Below are 20,167 nucleotides of genomic sequence, written 5' to 3'. Positions count from 1 at the left end.
ACCGATCCAGCCAAAAGATTGTAAATCTGCTTGCCAGGAGTGACTAAAGCTCAATGTGAAACTCAAGTGTGGGTGGCACAGTGGCATAGAGGGTGGGAGGCACAGTGACAGTTCTTAGCACTGCTGCCTTACAGTACCAGACACCCGGGTTCAGTTTCAGCCTTTGGTGACTGTATGAGGTTTGCATACTCTCCCTGTGTCTGCATGGGTTTCCGCCAGGTGCTCTGGTTTTCTCCCACAGTCCATGAATGTGCAGGTTAGGTACATTAGCCTGGGTGGGTTATGGGAAGTGGGTGAAGGAGTGGGTCTGGATGAGATGCGGTTTGGCGAGTCTATGCAGATTTAATTGATCAAATTGCCTCTATCTGCACTGTAGCGACTCTATGACCTTACTTTCTACACAACTTGAAACAACTTTGGAGTCTGACTTCCTCCCCCAAGTCATGTAGAAAGATGAATCAAAGTAGCTCTGGGGTCATAACCACAAACAAAAATAAAAGCAGAAATTGTTGGAAAAGCTCAGTAGGTCTGGCAGCATCTGTGGCCAGAAATCAGAGTTAACATTTCAAGTCCAGAGACTGGAGAAGTTCCTGATTATTATCCACTCTTCTAATGGGGCAAAAGTGCCTACCTGTCTATGCCCCTCATAATCTTATCAGGTACTTCTATAAGGTACACTGTCAAACTTCTCTGCCTCAAGTAAAGCAACCCCAATCCTTTAAAAAAAAATTTCCTCCTAGCTCAGACCCTCCAGCCTAGGTGTCTAATGCATCTCCTCTGCACCCTATTTAAAGCAACCTTCTTCCTATAATGCAATGGCCAGAACTACACACAGTACTCTAGTTATGGCCTGACCAGCACTTTATATAACTATAGCATAGCTTTCTGCTCTTGTATTCTATACCTTGACTAACAAAGACAAGTATCCCAAATGTCTCTTACCCACTCTATCTACCTGTCTTTCGACCTTCAGGGATTTGTGGATGTGCAATGCCTTTCTAATGTTCACTTTCCAAGTTTCTACCATTCAGAGTATAATCCCATGCCTTGTTGGCCTTCTCCATGCACATTACCTCTCTCTTTTCTGGGTTCAATTTCATTTGCCACTGCAGTGCCCAACCATCTATTCATGATATTTTCCAGTAAATTATGGCAATTCTCTTCACAATTTGCCACCTTACCAATTTTCGTGTCTGCGACGTGTATAATTCAAACGTGCTGCATATCCATACTTTTGTACTTTTCCATTCTTTTTAAAATTCATGTGTATTATGAAGACTTCATTCATTTCTTCATACTTGTTTCTATTAATACAGGGCGTGATGGAACTTTGCAGTCATTTTCCACTATTCATGAACGTTTTAATAAGAGTTTGGGACACGGTAAGTTTGGTTGAAAAATACGATAAATGCATTAGTTGTCTTTTTTCAATATAATTGAAATATATCTTCTGAAATGTGCAGTCAATTAATTAAATAGTAACAAAAGTATTTCTATTTTTAATGCATTCAAAATATTTTTCTGAAATTACATTGCTAGAAAATGTCATATTATCTAAATGGTGAGAGGTTCCAGAGATGAGATGCTGATAAATCTTGGGGTCTTCATGCATGAGTTACAAAAAGTTTTTTATTTAGGTGTGGCAAGTAACCAGGAAAGCTCTGAGAATATTATAGTTTTCGTGAGGGGTTTTGAACACAAAAGTGGGAAGATAATAGACCTGCAATAGAGGGCATGGGTGAGATAACATCTGGGGTACAATGTATGGTATTAGTTTCATTATTTAAGGAACAATGTAAATGCATTTGAAGCAGTATGGAGAAGATTTTCTGCTACTTGGAAGGGTGGGTTGTCTTAGCAGGAAAAGGTTGAACAGTCTAGGCATGCTTGATTCTCTGGGACAATTTGATTGAAACACAGATGATCCTGAGGGATCTTGATAGGGTGAGGAAATAATATTTCCTCTTTGGGAAAATATTAAGTTTACTTTCAGTTGTGATGATGAGAAGGTGTGACATTCAGATTCTATCTGCAAAGGAGAAGGAAAAAATATAATGCCATTCTTTTAAATATCCTCTCTGTAAAGACTGCATTTTAAAATTTTTCTTTTTTTTTGTGGACTAGGGCTCTGGAAGGAATTGCATGTTTTTAAAAAATAAATTTATTTGAGAGTTTTGTTTACATTGCTGCTTTTTTCAGGTGGTTGTTGGGAGGAGAGATAAGATAGCTCAGCAGCAGGGTGTGCATAGATTAAGATTCATGTAGCAACAGATTACTGATTGATTTGTGCAGTTTTGATCAATTGTGGGTGCCAGAAGCAATCAGCCTGATGACCACTCTTTACTTGGTTCCTGAGTAATCAAATGGCTGGTGTGGGAATAGTACAGAGGAAGAGGTCTCTGGACTAGAAGAAGCAGGGTCAGTCTCTCTTTATTCATGCAGCAAAAGTAACCAAAGACTGAAGAAAGCCAGTTATTTTCTCCTGATAGTTGCTATAAATTGTTGTTTTTAACCTATAACTAAGAAGCTTTGTAATCAGTGTACCAGTAGCCCTCTGCCTCTTGAAAAGAAGTGAAAGAATCTAGAAAGGATATCAGAACAGACTGCTTTAGAAACAAAAGGAGCATTTCATTAAATTTCTTGGATTGGTGCTATTGAAATCCGTTTCCTAGTTTCTTTTCAATATTCCATAAGTGGTTTTAAAAGAGAGTATACTTTCAAAGAGTACTGTGTAAATAATTATAGTTTGTTTTTCCTGTAGTTAGTATTGATTTATTTGGAATAAATTTTTTATCTTTTTAAGTACAGAACCACCTCATCAGTGTTTCCCGTAAGTCTGATTTCATTGCACAGGTAAATTGGAAACTTTGATTAATCAGACTAAATCTTAAACTTTTGTGGTGGCCCCAGGAATAGTGGAGCTCAAGTATTGGTGCACACTTTTGCCAAGTGGATTGTGACATAGAGTTCAGTTTAAAAGGCAGATACAGACAAAACTCAAATAAATCCAGGGTTGTATACTTCAAATGCTGGAATTTCCATTCTAAATTTCTCCAGCTGTTTCTTCTCAATAAAGCGCTTTATTACAAATCATTTTGACCACCTGTCATAACTTCTCCTGTGTGCCTTGGTGCCAGATTTGGTGTACCCTAATGCATCAAGTACCTGGGAACATGCCTAAAATGTGTTTAGGTAAATGCAGTGTGTTTGTTTGGCAAAGTTCTATGCAAAATTTACGGCTAAAGTCATAGAGACGGAAATAGATCCTTCGGTCCAACCAGTCTACTTTTGGAGTCAAATGTAGGCTAGACTAGGTAGGGATAGCAGTTTCCTTCCCTAAAGGATGTTAGTTGATCAGATTGGGTTTTTTCCAACAAATTGGTGGCACAGTGGCTCGGTGGTTAGCACTGCTGCCTCACAGTACAAGGGTCCCAGGTTCGATTCCAGCCTCGGGTGACTGCGTGGAGTTTGCACATTCTCCCCGTGTCTGTGTGGGTTTCCTCCAGGTGCTCTGGTTTCCGCCCACAGTCCAAAGATGTGCAAGTCAGGTGAATTTGGCCACGCAAAATTGCCCATAGTGTTGTGTGCATTAGTCAAAGGGAAATGGGTCTGGGTGGGTTACTCTTCGCTGGGTCGGTGTGGATTTGTTGGGCTGAAGGGCCTATTTCCACACTGTAGGGAATCTAATCAATTGACAAAAGTTTGTGGTCATTATTAGACTCTTAATTCCAGATTTTTATTAAATTCAAATTCCATGGTGATATTTGAAACCAGGTCTCTGGCATATTACCTGGGTCTTTGAATGAGTAATCCCGTGATGATACCAATTGCCATTGCCTCCCCTTGTGCTACATGAGCTAGTCGTGATGTGGACATAGGCGAGTCAGGAGCAGTAAAACAGCACCCTTATCTGTTGAGCCCAGAAATACAAGTTCAGGTGGAAACAGACACAACACCTGCTGGAATATTACTTGACTGAACCTAATCGAAGCAGCTGGAGTTCACCAGTAATGTTAGTTCCCAAACTGGATGAATCAACTAGATTTCGTATAGATTATGGAAAGATAAATGCAGTCATGAAGACTGATTTGAACCAGTTCCCCGATTGGAAGACTGTACTGATAGGGTTGGCAGTGCCTCATTCCTGTGAGATTAATATACTGAAGGGGTATTGGAAAGTCTGTTAACATCAAGGACTAAAAAAAAATTGCTTAGTCACAGCAAATGGCATACCAATGTTGCATGATGCCTTGTGGATTAAAGAGCACTCCAGAATATGAATCAAGTTGTAGCTTGTGTTTGTCACTTGTGTAATTTATTTACATAATGTAGCATATAGTGGCACATGGGAAGAGCATTGAGACAGAATAAGACTGTTTAAACAATTACAGTGGCTGGCTTATTTGGAAGAGCAAGAGTAACTTAACTAAAACATATTTCTGGACAAGTGTTACTAAAGACAGTGCAAATGAAGAGTGTAATGAAATTCCTGTTCCTAAAATTAAACGAGAAATCATGACGTTCTTTGAAATGGATGATTTAACTTGAAATTTGTCTGTGTTTCAGTAAGATAGCTGTACCTTTTTAACAAATTTGTTAAAGAATCAATGCGCTCTCTCTCTCTCTGTCCAGCCTTTTGTTGCAACTATTTAATATAAAAGTTACTCATTGCTGGAAAAGATAACATAATTTCAGCTGCACTGCCCTGTGTTACAATTTTGGAACAAGTTTAAACTTCTAAGAAATGTTCAGATTGGATAATGTTGTATCACTGAGTCTAAATGTACATAATTTGAAGACTCCTTGTATAGTGGGACTTAATGTCCACTGAAATGTGAGATTACCTTCCATGATAGGGTAACCCAGCACATCAATGCAAAAGGTGAGGCTGAATAATTTTCAACCATCTTCAGCCTGATATGCCAAGGGATGTGCCTCCTCCAGACATGCCCACTATAATAGGTACAGCTAATTCAAACATTCATTCGGTGTAATACCAAGAAATGCTGATGCACTGATACTACAAAGCTTTTAAGCCTTGAAAGCATTCGGGAATTAGGATTGAGGATGTATGCTTCAGAATTAGCTAGGCATTTAGCTAAAATGTTCCGGGATAACCACAAAACCAGATTCTACCCAGCAATATGGCAAGTTGTCGAGGTTTGTGCTGTGCAAAAATGCAGGAGAAATCCAACCCGGTCAATTTCCAGCCTGTTGACTCCAGATTGTCAGCAAAATGATGGAAGGGGAAACCAATAATGCTGAGAATCAGCTCTTGCTTAGCAATAAACTGCCCACGTATGTTAGTTCAGTTTGGTTTTTGCCAGGTTCACTTAATACCTGGTCCAAACATGGACGAAAGAGCTGAACGCAAGAGGTGAGGATGACTGCCCACAACATCAAGATAATGGAAATGGTATTGAGGATCCTCAGAAAAACTGGAACTAACACTGAAGTTAGGTGAACATTGTCACTAGTAGGATTGATACCTAGCACAAAGAAAGATGCTTGTGGTTGTTGATGGAGGTCAGTCATCTCAGACTCAGGACATTGCTCGTATATTTTTGCACGATAGTACTCTCAATCCAACAATTTCCAGATGTTTTGTCAATGGCTTTTCTTCCAGAATACAGTCAGAACTAGGAAACTTGCTGCTGTTTGACAATACTCCGTTTGTAATTCCTCAGACGCTGAAGAAATCTGTTGTCCATTTGCAGAATGACGTAGGTATTATCTAGGTTTGGACAATTGCACCACACAAGTTCCAAGCAATAACTGTCTCCAACAAGAGAGAGAATCTAAACATCTCCCTATGACATTAGGGCATGACCATTGTTGAATCCCCTTATCAATATCCTGGAAGTTACCATTGACAAGAAATTGAACTGATTGAGATATATATAAATCTTGTGGCTGAAAGAAGGTCAGAGGCTGGAATTCGTCTCCTGACTTCCCAAAGTCTATCCACTATTTATCGGACTGAATTCAGTAATATGATGAAATGTTTTCCTCTTGTCTTGAGGAGTGCTGCTGCAACAAAACTAGAATGTTAATGCCATCCTGGACAAAGCAGCCCATTCAATTAGCATCCACTGCCATCTTCATCATTCACCCCATTTATCGCCATTGCACAGTGGCACCAATGTGTACCATCAGCTATAGTAATTCAGTATAGCTTCTTTAACAGTAGATTTCAAAGGACCTGACAGCAGTTTTATTGAAGCACCACTAAGCTGCAACTTCCTTTCTAAACCATCCTGACTTGGAACCAGTGCTGCTGCTTCATTGTTGCTGAATCAAACTTCTGTAATTCTATTCTGAACAACAGTGTGTGTATAATTACACCATATAGATTACAATAGTTCAAGATGGCAGTTTATCTAACCACCTTAAAGGTAATTTAAGATGAAACAATAACTGCTGGCCTAACTAGAGGTGTCCACATTCCGTGAATGAATATTAAAAAGTATAGATGTGAAACTTAATGCTCTTGTAGCTTATGATGCATGAACTGAAAAGTACTACCTGATTTGGAAGAATGCCTAAATGCTGATGAAATCATAACAGATCAAAAATGTAAAGGCTGTAAAAAGTGAATAAATCAAAATGTAATTTATAATGTATCAGTAGATTTTCACTTAAAACTATGCTCCTGGAAATTACAACTTTAAGTGAAATAACTTCATGCAAATCATATTTTCCCATTGAAACCAATATGCTTAGAATAGTAAGGTGCTATAGGACCTTTCTCTCAGAAGAAAATGTGTATCAAATTGAACTACATTACAAGACCAAATTTAAAAACTGGTAAATGAAATAGCTTCTTTATTTTAATTTTTTTAATGACCACCTTTTACTTATGGTACGTCCTGCTCTCTTCCCAAACCGACAGCTCATCGCACATCCTGTTTTCTGACTGTCCTCCTTCATGCTGACCCTCTGGATTCTCTAACCAACTATTTGCTGCTGGTCCCATTTGTGCAAAAGTGCTAAGGTTGTAATGGAAAATTTTAAAATATGTACTCACCTGCCTATTTCTTCTCCTGAACCCTTGTTATGAGTGACTCCTCAGGAGCAGAACAGTAAAAAGGAAGGGTGAGCAACTTTCAAAGTTTGAGCTATGTTTCAAACTATTCTCAAGAACTTGGTCCTGCTGACCCAACCGAATTTATTATTTTTTTGTCTATTATGCCGTAGTTAGGTCAATGTGGAGAGTGGTGGATTACTTATCAACAGTCTATTTACCTCTGTTCTCGAATGAACTTTAGTATCAAGCTTCAAGAAAATACTGTGGGGCACGTCGAAGTGGCAGCTCAAGCTGGCTGTCTTAAGCTTGGTTAGTAAAGGCTCTTTGATGTAAACCATGGGCAGCAGCGCTGCTCCTCTCTTGCTTGCCATCACTCATCTCTAGAGCCCTTGCTCAGAACAAAGGTTCCAGACGAGGAAGCAGCTAATTGGAGCATTTAAAAATATTAATTAAAGGATTGACAGTTGTACACCATCAGGGCCTGCACTTTCATAACCCCAAACCACCAACTTTGGATTAGGTATGGACTTTAGTTGGATCTCTGGTTCAGGAGAGGAAATTGATGATTGAGTGATTTCATAGAGCAAGAAGGTGAGTCAGGGAGCACAGGGCTCATTCCACAATGATGCACTTAAGTCATGTGACCCTAGGTCAGACAGATGAGAAGCAACTTTAAAATGAGTCTCGTAATGCTAAATTTCTTCACCCAAAGAGTAGTGAACTTGTAGATTTCTCTGCCACAAAAAATTGTTCAGCGAAACATTGAATGTTTTCAAGAAGGAAATGGATTTAGTCTTGGGGCTAATTGATCAAAGGGTATGAGGAGAAAGCAGGAACAGAGTGTGAAGTTGGATGATCAGCCATGATCATATTGAATAGTGGAAAAGGCTCAGCTGAATGGCCTGCACCTCCTCCTATTTTCAATGTTGCTGAATGGGCACACAGGCCTCATTAACTGACCAATGTTAGTGAGCAACAATATTAAATGGGACTTGCATCATTGCATAGGACAGTATCAAAAGCAATATTCATAGCATCTTGAATGAAACGGTCAAGAGTTCTAACAGATTGCACTCAAGGTCTTCAGTCACTGGAAAGCTGAAATGGTAGATCAAATATGCTTAGTTATGTATCTAAAACCCCAATAAAATAGATGTTAGAGGAATGTTTGTTCAGTCTATATTATCCTTTGGTCAGAGTACATTTTGATGACTATCTGTTCTGGTAACTGATATTAAAAAAAAGTTTGACTCTTCAAGATAGAAAACAGTCGCAGGCCTGTTTACTAGTATTGGTAAGCCCAATGTTTTGGAAGGTTGGATCATCTTTGTGGTACAGGAAAGCAAAGAGTTATATTCAAATAATTCCCTTCCCTCTTCTCTGTAAATGGTATAGTATAACTTTTTAATTAGGATGATATGTGTTCCTGAACCACAGTTAGTATATGGTCAAAGTCATCAGCAGTAATCTTTTGTGGATTAGACAAACGTTACTAATTTTCTTTCACACACTGCAAGAAACATTTATTGCTACATCGTAAACACACTTCAGACACGTAAAAAGTAAAATTAAAGAAAAGACTGCATTTCTACCAAATACTGAAACCAAAAAGTGTAGCTAGCAGTTCCCAAGTTTGTATGACTCCAGTGAGGAATGGACATTTTCCAATTGCGTGTTTAAGTTCAAGTGAATTCACATGACTGAAGTCAGAATCTGGATGAATTTGTTGAGTTCCTTTTGAGGTAAAGGACTGTTGAGTAGGTCATGTGTGCATGTCCTGCTAGTACTTGTAAGTTCTGAGAATTCAAATTTCTTTGCCTATGAACTGATATTTTGGAAACCAGCTAGAGAAAACTTTTCAAAGTTGGCTTTGTGGTCCTTATAAAAGGTAAACTGATACACCCTTATTTCTGGAATTTTAATTTTAATTTTACTGAAGTTGTTTTGCTTACTGCCTGATAACAGGCAAGGTTTGATAAGGGTTTCAAAATTGATATAGTTTTGACAACATGAATGGTCAATGGTGTATAATTAAGGCAATTGACTGTCTTTATTAATGTCAGTGATGCTTCAGGGAGAAATTTGGATTGCCTTTGGAATGCTTCTCTGTCCTTCTCTGGTATGTCTGTTATTTGAGCCTTGAGCGAACAGGACTTGGAAGAGGAGATTTATTTTAGTCTTTGGGACAGGATATTCTGTCCATTATAGTTGAGTTTTACAGGAATTTTGCCTGAATGCTTCAAGAAGCAAATGACATTCAGCATTTTTCTATTGAATCAAAAGAATGCAGTAGAAGTATTGCTAGTGGGATGTCTCTAGTGCATCCCTAATTGTACCATTCAGAGCTCACTGCAGTAAACCACTATTTTTAAAGCCTCTCAGTTCTGAAGAAGAGTTATGTAGGACTGGAAACGTTAACATATTCTTGCTCTCGTGCTCTCTGTCTTCACAGATGTTACCAGAAACCTGCTGCGTTTCCCCATCACTTTCTGTTTTTAAGTCTGAGCACCAGTATCTGTTATAGAAGACTTTACTTGATCCCACTCTTCTGAAATTATGTTGGGTGTATGAAGGTTTTTAGATTGGTTGTGAGCTGTCCACCACGTTAAGGTTACAAACCACGCAGGATAGAGAGCTATACGTGTTGACGAAAACTTTATTCTGAAAGTACTATTTCAGACCGAATTGTGATTAGAGCAAGAGGGCAGAAAGAATACCTGGCAAAAGGGAAATTTGGAATATTGGAAAGCTACCTCTAGTCAATTAGTGGAATGGATCTTGACTGGATGCAAATATCCTTTAACTAGTTAAACAGCTAGATGGTGCCTTCAGGATGGACTGTACGGCTTTCCTAATCTATATTTTCTTATGGATATTAACAAAGACCTTCAAAGAAGTCAACAACTCTCTCATTGACCAGGGAATGGCACCGAAAACATAATAGGTTAAATAGTGGAAGGAAGAATGGCTTATTACAATAGAATAACAAATACATGTGTTTATTTAACTTATTAAATATAATACTTAAAATCGTACTCCTTTCTTTAGAAATATGTACAAAAGTGATGTTTCCATAATCAGGTGTAAAATTATTTGTTTCAAGGTTCAATCAATAAAAAGAAGTCCAAAAAGAAAGGGTTGAGATATGATACCAGGAAGCTGTCTCCTATTACTACATTTGCTTCAGGTAATGGTATTATCTGCACCAATTCTACTTTTCTACTTTAGAATTAGATCATAGACTATGCAGTGTAGGAACAGAAATAAGCCATTCAGCCCATCAAGTTCCCTCCGCCATTTTAGTAAGAGGATGACTGATTTGATGACCCTAAAATCCACTTGCATGCATTTCCCCAATAACCCCTGGTTCCCTTGCTGATTCAGCTCCTCTATTTTTCATGTCAAAGTGCATAAATTCACAATTTCCCATATTAAATTCCATCTGTCAAGTTTTGCCCACTCATTTAACCAGCTTTTTAAACATTCCTCAGCACTTTCCTTCCCACCTTTTTCTGTCATGTGAAAACTTGGCGATAGTCCATTCACTTTCCTCATCCAAGGCATTCATATATAATGTAAATAATTGTGGCACCAACACTGATCTCTGTGGCACTCCGTTAGTTACAGGTTGCTATCCTGAAAATGCCCACTTATGTAAACTCTCTGCCTTCTATTCATTAGCCAGTTCTCCATCAATGATATTACAATGATAATATACTATCTCCAAGACCATGTGCTCTTATTAAGTAACCTAATAGTTATGGTAACGTGTAGTACCTTCTCAAACGCCTTCTGAAATCCAAATATATTCATTGTTTCCCCTTTTTCCATCTTGCTTGTTAAAGGATTATAGTGAACTTATCTGGTATGATTTCCCCTTGATAAAGTCATGCAGACTCTGGATTTCTTCTGCACAGTAACAATTTTATAATTCAATCAGACAATTATGCCTGCACTGGTTCTATTACCTGGTGCCGATCTCCTGCATTTTCACCATAATTTAATTATTTGAATGTTGTAACATTTCTTTAAACTTAACTATTGATTTATGTTCTAAATTATGTCGATGTAGCGAAGCTGTGAATGTTTCTGTCACATTGATGATGAATCTACTTTTGATTTGTTATGATAGAAACAGCACGTCAGCGTTATTGGGATGGAATTGTTGCCTGCCATCAAGGGTATTTATTCAGCACAACATGGAATTATCAGAAAACCTCAATGGGAGCACACAAATTTGACCCCAGATCATTTCGTAACGATTGTACGCTGGATGTATATGCCATGGTATGTACATTTGCTCTGTTTGAACAGCTTATTAGCTTACAAAGTCACAGCATCATTGTTTCTGTGTGTTTATCTGTGGAAAATATAGACAAAAGCGGTCAGAACCTGTTGACGAAGCATTTCTCCTCTGCAAAATAGGCTTAAGCTGTCTAGCCCTAAACTGAAGAGATCTCAATGATTGAGGCAAAAATACGTTTGACTGCACATTTTTACTCTTTTTCTTTCATGCACTTGGATGCATTTAATTTTACTGAACTATGGTCTGTAGCAGTTGAACATCACAACAATTGACCAGAACCAACATTTAGCTGACTCATGAAATGTCACAGCAAGAACACTCCCTTCCAGAATGTAAAACAGTCAGGAATTGAACTGCTTTGCTATCTTAAAGACTTGACACATGACCAAATGGACTGACTGGCCTTCTGTGCTCCATCAATCCATGATAGACTAATGGGCACCATGAGGGTTTGTGAGCATTAACTGGCATTCCAGGCAACCTTACTGCTGGTATCACCAAAGATTGTGCCGGATCCACATTCCTGTTGAGGTGTTCAGATCTGTAACCAAAATGTGACTGAATGGTGAAGTAGAAACCCCTTTGCTCACTCCTTTATATGGTCAGCTTAAAAATAAAGTGAAAGTGCTCACAGCTTGAATGTTCAATAAGTGCAAATATGTACTTTTAATGTGTGAGCAAATTTTAGATGTTAAGTTTCAGCAGTACCTCATCTGGTAGTGCACTCCCTCCTCAATTTAGAAACTTGATACCCTTGATGGCTAACACAAATGATGAATTAAAATATTTTATTTATCTCATTTCCTTTTGCTGGCAGATTGCATGCTGTATCTCCTTACATTATATTGATCATGTACCAAAAGCAATTTGACTGTGAAGCATTTTGGCATGTTCTGAAGGAAAGGTGCTATATAAATCCAAGTTCTTACTATTTTACTCCTTTTAAACAAATTTGAGGATTATATATTAAGGATTAAAAGTGTCAACACATGAAATAAATATCAATTTGCTATTGTTACAACAGTGCAATTATCAGAGTTCTTTGGATATTAACAATGTATCATTCAGGTGATTTAAGTATATATAATTTGGCAATGTCCTCTCACCGAATTACATCATTGCAGAACTTTACAGCTCCCGTTATTTTTGAGTACTTTACAGTCTAAAATAGGCACTTCATTATATAATCTGGTAGCCTGTAATTTTAATGAAGGAAGCCAAGCAACCAAAAGACTTAAATACTAAATTAATGTGGTAATATTAAAGGAGAGGATCAATAATATATACTGAAAAAAAGTCAAGAATTGTATAATCACCGTAACCATACAGAAGGAGACCATCCCACCAATCGATTCCATGACCGTTCTCAAGCAAATCAGTACTTTCATTCCCCCCTCTATCCTGCAGCTCTCATGTCCATTGAGTTTCCTCCTGACCACATTAACTGACGTAACCTCTCCTAGAAGCTGTAGACAGACCATTCCAAATTATTATCATTTTGTATCATAAAGAATTTCTTTCTCCATTTTCTCTGTATCCCTTACCTTAGCTGTTAAATCTGCGTCTCCTTGTCCTGTGCTATTAATCGATGGGAACAATATTTTGTTTTATCTTCTCTAAAATTCATGTTATAATCTTTGTATCTCTGAGAGATTCCCCTCCATTTTCTTTGCTCCAAGAACTGCAAGCATCTTCGGTCTGGAATCATACTGGTAGATTTTACCTGCACCCTCTCATGGATCTTCACATCCTTCTTAAAGTGTAATAACCAAAACTTAAATCAATATCCTCATTATGAGCTAAGTAGAGATTTGTAATGATTCAGTGTAGCATCCCTGCTTTTGTACTCTCTACCCTTGTTTATGAAGCCCAAGCTGGGCTTGGGTTAACTCAGTTAGCTGAATGGTTGCTTTATATTGCAGTGACACCAATAGCATGGGTTCAATTCCATACTAGCTGAGATCACCAAGAAGGTCTCATCTTTTTGACCTTGTCCCCCTCCTGAGACGAGGTGACCTTCACGTTAAACTCATCACTAGTCATGTCTCTCTTATGAGAGAGTAGTCCTCTGTAACTATGGTGACTTATGAATCCCAAGATCCCATATGCTTTGCTAATTGCTTTCAGTATGTCCTGTCACTTTCAAAGATCCATGTACGTGAACATCCAGGTCCCACTGGCCCTGAGTTAGAGTTGTGCGATTAAATATACGGAGTACTGCTGGAAAAAAAGTCATATTTTATTAATAAAGTTTTTCTTCATCTGTTCACCAATTGGTTGTCACTGAAATTCTTCGCATAATCTGTGACAAATAAAGCACATCAAAGCCACTTTGCAAGATCATAGCTATCCTGATAGCTACTCCTGTCTATCCCTTTACAAATTTTGTAAGTTTTTATGAGATCACTTATATTTTTGAACAGAAAAAACAAACCGAAGTTCCTTAATCTCATGGGACAGTCCCACTATCATAGGAATCAAAACTGGTAAGCCTCTGCTGCACTCCCTGTTTGGCAAGTTTATCCTTCACTGGGCAAAGGATCAGAACTGCACACTCCATCTGTGGTCTCATCATGTTCTATATAATTGAAACAATTCTTCTTTACTCTATACTCAGTCCTCACTCATTCCATTTGTCTTCTGAATTGCTTGCTGCCACCTGCATGCTGCCTTTGTGTCTTATGAACCAAAATATCTAGTTTCCATTGGACACCAACACTTTGCATTCTGTCACCATTTTAAAAAATACTGTGCACCTTCATTCATGCGACCAAGAAATTACAGATGTGAACGTAGCCCAGTCCACCATGCAAACCAGCCTTCAATCCATTGACTCCATCTGCACTCAGGAAAGCAGCCAACATAATCAAAGACCCCTCCCACCCCAGTTATACTCTCTTGCACCCCCTTCCATCGGGAAAATCAATGGAATCTTGGTGAGGTGACCTGAAATCCTGGTAGCCACAGAATTCTTTTCTAAAAAACATACTGTAAAGTACTTGCAGCTGAGATAAAATGATGGCGAAACTAAGGCATGACTACAGCAAGGAAAATTGTTGGCAGCAGAATTTATGTCACAAAGCCAAAATTCAAGTGGCACTGAAAGCTAAGAAGCCTAACCACGCTGATCTAATGGAAGAAAAAAGCTAGATGTTTGCAAAAATAACAAGCAAAAATAATGATCCTTTATTAAAATCATACTAAAAGCAAGAAGCATTTAGTTAAACTATGTTGAGCAGGAATCATGCTAAAAAAAAAGAAATAAGAGAAATTTTACAATCCAAAGAAGTTGTGCTCGAGAGAGAACTGTTCAGGTGGTGAGTGATGCAAAGTCTGAAAGGAGCACAAATCAATCCTTAAAGGAGAAGGTCAACCTTAGCACTGGAAATCAGCAGAATCTATTCATTTTTCAAGGTAGAAAATCAGTAAAGGCATGCTGAGAAACCAGTATGGTGGGTAGGAGGCACCTGATACTGGAATTTCCTGTTAGCACTGTGAAACAAAAAAAACTCTCCAATGCAACCAGTTTCTAGCTATTAAAAATGAATGCCATTTTTCAACAGTCCGTCACTTTAAAAAAATATGCTGAAATGAGGTACAGTCTTAGAAAAGCAAGAAATAATAACAAAGAGGCCAGTAAGTCAAAACGTTCTACAATAGAAAGAATACCTAAAATGTTCTTGTAGAATTAGGTGATCCTGACCTTAAATTTGATAAGTTGGTATTTATGTTGTTGGCAATCTTACAAATCTTAAGTTGGACACTGGGAGGATCATCACTGTTGTCAGATTGTGAGCCATGGTTAGGAAAACGGTCTACAACTGACAGCAATACAACTATGTGATCTATGAGGCTTAGTACTTAAGATTAAAGATATATCCCAAGCAACTGTCCAATATGAGGGATGCCAGATAGTAGAAAACTTGTGCATGCATCATACTCAAGAGTAGAAATGCATTTGTGATCTCAATCAACTTCAAATAGAAAGAGTAAAACTAGCTAAAGAAACAGATGGTTGACAACCAGCTAGTTTAATGACAACCAGTAGAAAATCTCGTAGGACTCCCTAAACATGTGATGGAACCCAAACTGAAGTAGAATTAATTGAGATTAGCTATGTTGTTAGTAATTTGATCAGTGCTATCAACAAGGTGGGAACCTGTGACTATACTAGTTTGACAGAAATGTTTTCTATGGCTATAACATTGAAGAGTGTTCAATCTGCAAGAATCAGCAAGGTTTGCAAGGGCGCAGAAGCAATAAGATGGTCAGTGGGTCATGTGTCCCAGTTGAGTTAAACTGATATGACTTCATTTAATTAATGTCATTCAAAGTGCAACACATGTTGGTGAATAGTTATGATAGGTTCTAGTCTGATGTTATATGCTTATGTGACATGACAGAGACAGTTTAAAGCAGAATCTTTTATTGACTTTTATTTCTGGGAAGAGTCCTCAATAATAGTGACTGAGGTCATGCTCAGTAAGTAGTAAATCTCAAGTTGTAGAACCATTGAAGGTAACATGTTGGTTTCACCAATAATGCAATTGTTGAGGGCAAATGAGAATGTCAAGCAAATCAACAAGTTGAAGTAAAGAGTCATCACACATCTACAGGCTGATTGAGAACAAAAATCTGCTAACACAGATTGAAGAAATGGTGCATACAATTCTATAAAAGCTTGCATTGAGAAGGGACAACCAATGTCCCAATGATTCAAGATACTACAAGGAATAAATTGCCTGTTTTAGAGATTCAGGATGCTGCAAAGTAAAAGTTGCTTGTTTCAGCAAGGAAAATGCCCTCCTGTGAAGGAAAGAAACAAAGACTTCCAACTTCAAAGAGAATGCATTTCAGAAGCATTGTGAAACCTTTGGATTGCCAAAGTTTGTAAAATTAGAATCTTTGGAGGATTCTCCCTATTTTTTTTCAGTGAGTCTAGAAATAAGGACACTGTTTTAAAATTAAGGGTTGACATTTTAGGATCAAGGTCAAAAAAATGTTTCTGATGATTGTGACTTTGGAAATCTCTGCCTCAGAAGCAAGGTCATTCGAATATATTTCAGGTGGAGATAAATTCGTTTTATATGAAGGAGTCAGTTTGTTGAGGTGAATGGAAATGTCATCTTTAAAATATTAACAGATCAGCCGTGCAATTCTATGCAAGATCTTTCTCTCAAAATCCTATATTTCACATTTCCAGATGTCCTTCTATTCTCTCCTTTAGTAAAGATTGCACTACTGTTCCTACTACAAATGGTAAGCAAACTGGCCAATAATTTCCTGGACATGTTTCATCACACTGTCTAACCTAGGGAATTAGAATAACTAATCACTGTTCATCTGCCACTACATATTTTTCTAACCACTTGCCTAAAGACAGTGAAGAAAAACAGCATAAAACGAATGGAGAGGGTGTATGTAATGTTCTTTTAAAAAAATGCAATGGTGCTTGAGAAAGATCAAAAGTAAAAATAAATAAATTGAAACAAGAGAAAGAAAACAAAAATAACAAAACTGAAATCAAAGTCAAGTGCTTCCATGGTTCATGCCTAAAGGTCCAGCAAGGCAATGATGAAAGTCTGTCCTTCTAATTTCTCTGTTGCTTATTTGCAAATGCAGTATATTTTACAGTTGAATTGAAGCATTTAAAAATTAACTGCACTTGTCTATTAATTTTGTTGCATTCTTAGGCTGTGGATCTTACATCTTGTGGGAATTTTGCTGTTGTTGGCCTTTCTTCAGGCCAAGTGGATGTATATAACATGCAATCGGGCATCCATAGAGGGCAGTATGGTAAAGACAAAGGTAAGGACAAGATAATGATTGGAAACATTTATTTGGTTTAATTGTGTAGACAAATGAATGAAAAACCATAAAATGTAGAAATTGAGTTGGATTATTGTTAAGTAACATAACACCTTTTGTGCAAAACATCTTTTTGTCCCCGAAGTATGGGAACATCATGTTAGATCAACTTAGATGACAGCATAATGCAAAACACTCGACAACTGAATTTTTGACATGAGCTACTATAGAAATTTAATCGAATCAGAAGCACCACTGCCATTAAAGGGCTTAATTTCTGTCTGTCTTTCGTCATCTATTTTTGCTTATAATTCTAAAAAATGATCAGAGCAAAATAGCTGCACACCCGGAGTGAACCTTCTCTGGGCCACCTCCAATGTCAGTATATCTTCCTTTAGACAAGAGGACAAAACTATTCACAGTATCGCAGCTGACTGGTCTTACTAAACTGACCTTGTATAGTTTTAGCAAGAATTCCGTTTTTTTTCTCTTTGAAAGTAATGAGTGATGTCCATCTACCTTCTGTATTATCTGCTGAACTTGGATTTTCACTTTGTAATTTATGCATAGGGACCCTTAAATCCCTCTGCAGCTTTCTACTGTCTCTCCCACTTACATAATATTCAGCTCTTAGTGTTCCGACGAACCTTGTATTTCCCACATTATATCTCATCTGTCAAGTTTTCTTTTACTCATTTAATCTGTATCCTGTGTCAGACTCTGTGTCAAGATGAATCTTCTTGTGTATTTCCAGATTGTTGGATAATTCAGCTTTCAGCATCACGATAAAATGATCTTTTCCCTGTCTATTTTCAAATACAAAACTTGTCTTTTTTATTGTATAGCAGAGGAGATAAGTTAATTGCTGAATAAGGGTGAATCTGAGGGTCCTGTAGATATACTTTAATACAAAACCACATAGAGCATCCTTTATTGAACCATTGTGAACCTTCTAGGCCAAATTAAGCTTTTATTTCTTTTGCACTTTATTGTAGTGTCTTAAAGTGCTTCAAGACTTTATTTGAAGTGACTTGGTATATTGACTTATGATCATTTTGTACTGATCAACTCTCCCTCTTCCGCATGCCAATTAATTTGATAATTGCTTTATTTCTGATGGTGTTCACTGAGGGAGACACTTAGATCCACAAATGGCACAGGCTAATGTGGCCTTGGTTTAAATTCTCATCTGGAGGACTGTCCATTCAGCATTGTAGCAGCCCCTCATGCTGCATTGGATTTTATAGATTCATACAGCATGGAAGCAGATACTTTGGTCCTGCTGACCAGGTTTCTCAAACTAAACTAGTCCCATTTGCACTTGAAAATTAATGGAGATTGTTTCAACTTAAGTGATTGAGTACATAGAATTATACAATAATTGTTCTAGTCAATATGCTAAAATGACTATTCACGTAATTTCTTCAGCTCATGAAGGCCAGATCCGAGGGGTTGCTGTCGATGGACTGAATCTGTTCACAATTACTGCTGGTGGGGATAAAATGATCAAATTTTGGAAATTTAAATCAAAGGAATTGATTTACACAACAACACTAGATGCATCGCCAGCTAGCATTTTGCTACATAGAGACAGGTGAGAAATATTGTAAAGTATTCTCTTTTTAAACTCTCGTTGTCTACTTATGCTTCTTGGAATTGCTTTTTACATCATCTTAACTTACTTGTCCAAGTGCCGTGGGCAGAAATATCTCAAAATGGATAAGTAATAATGAACGTAATCTTCAATTATTTATAAGTGTTATATGGGCATGTCACAAAATGAAGAATAAAATACTTTTGGTTGATCTCTTTTGGAAATTACTGATTCTATACTTGACTTCTATGTGTGCACCGATTATTGGAACAATAGTTATGAAACATATGTCATAAATTGTTTGATTCATGTTCCTGTTAACAGTGTAGAAAGATGACCCTCCTGGAAATTCCTGAGTCCCCCATTGATTGGTACTAAACATGCTAAAAGACATTAATACCAATGGAGGATCTGCATTGCTTTCTCGAGAAGTAGCATAGTAGTGGAGTCTATTGCAATGATGTGCATCAATAACGAACAGACTTTCAGGTTATTACAGAGTTGCCTGAAAAATATGTGTGACGATGCTGCTCCTTTAACAAGGTTATGCTGTCCTTGGTGTTTTTTTTTTCAGAGAGATCCGAGAAGACACAGACTCCTAAAGGTCTGGGTTTGAAGGGTTTTAGGGGCCAGTTTGATTATATCTAATAGATACTGCCTCAGGCAACAGGCTTTCGTGTTTTTGAAAAAAATACACTTGTACAATGAAAGGGGAGTGCCTGTTTTTCCAGATTAGCTTTACTCTGGTTTGGTTTGGTTTTTTAGCAATAGAGTTGTAAAAGCTGCTAGACTCAAAGAAGCAAGTTCATGCTGTTCTCTCTATGACGTCTCTCCTGTGAGAACCTGTGTTTGATTTTACCTTTTGTGCCAAGGGGTGTTTATGGGGATTGTTGCAAGTATTTGGAACAGCATTATTAAATTGGGATAATCTGTTGGGTTTTTGGATAGGTTAAGTTATTCTGTATTCTGTTCTCTTTTGTTTGTGTTTCATTGGCAATCTGGTAAATAAATTAAATTTTGCTTAAAACTAAGTGATTTGACCAGCAGCACCTCTCCTGGAATATCCACTTTATAGCTACTAAAAACAACTAGCAAATTATGGTCTGGCTACCTCCATGAAATGTTTCGAAGGGTCTGGCGTGGTCCATAACAGATGTCAGTTCAATGTACGCCTGCAAGGCACTCATTGCCCACTCCAAAAATAAATTTGTACAAGTAGCATCTAAAAGAAAATTTGGTTGAGCCTCCGACTTAAAGATCTTTCTGATTCCGAGAGACAGTTCTCCCACTTGTCTCCGTCTCTAGAATCCTTTACCCCACTGGCATAGTTGGTGCATTAGCACAACTTCCATTAGAGAAGCACTGACCATAAGACATAGATCCGATGCAGGCCACTCAGCCTTTCAGTGAGATAGTGGCTGACCCGATAATC

General features: G+C 37.8%; 1 protein-coding gene across 2 annotated transcripts in view; it reads left to right on the top strand.

Moving 5' to 3' along the window:
- wdr36 (WD repeat domain 36) overlaps positions 1 to 20,167 on the top strand; it is a 96,218-nt gene that overhangs the window by 42,260 nt on the left and 33,791 nt on the right. For both annotated transcript variants that reach the window (XM_043710509.2, XM_087998698.1), the window contains exons 10-14: positions 1,317 to 1,382; positions 10,131 to 10,214; positions 11,160 to 11,314; positions 17,027 to 17,141; positions 18,570 to 18,735. In XM_043710509.2, coding sequence (XP_043566444.2) covers positions 1,317 to 1,382; positions 10,131 to 10,214; positions 11,160 to 11,314; positions 17,027 to 17,141; positions 18,570 to 18,735 — 586 coding nt within the window. The remainder of the gene's footprint in view (positions 1 to 1,316; positions 1,383 to 10,130; positions 10,215 to 11,159; positions 11,315 to 17,026; positions 17,142 to 18,569; positions 18,736 to 20,167) is intronic.

Source organism: Chiloscyllium plagiosum, unplaced genomic scaffold (genome assembly GCF_037043375.1).
Source record: "Chiloscyllium plagiosum isolate Xiang-an unplaced genomic scaffold, Cpla_swu_hap1 HiC_scaffold_2, whole genome shotgun sequence".
Classification (NCBI taxonomy): Eukaryota; Metazoa; Chordata; class Chondrichthyes; order Orectolobiformes; family Hemiscylliidae; genus Chiloscyllium; species Chiloscyllium plagiosum.
This window is presented reverse-complemented; position numbering and strand designations above follow the sequence as displayed.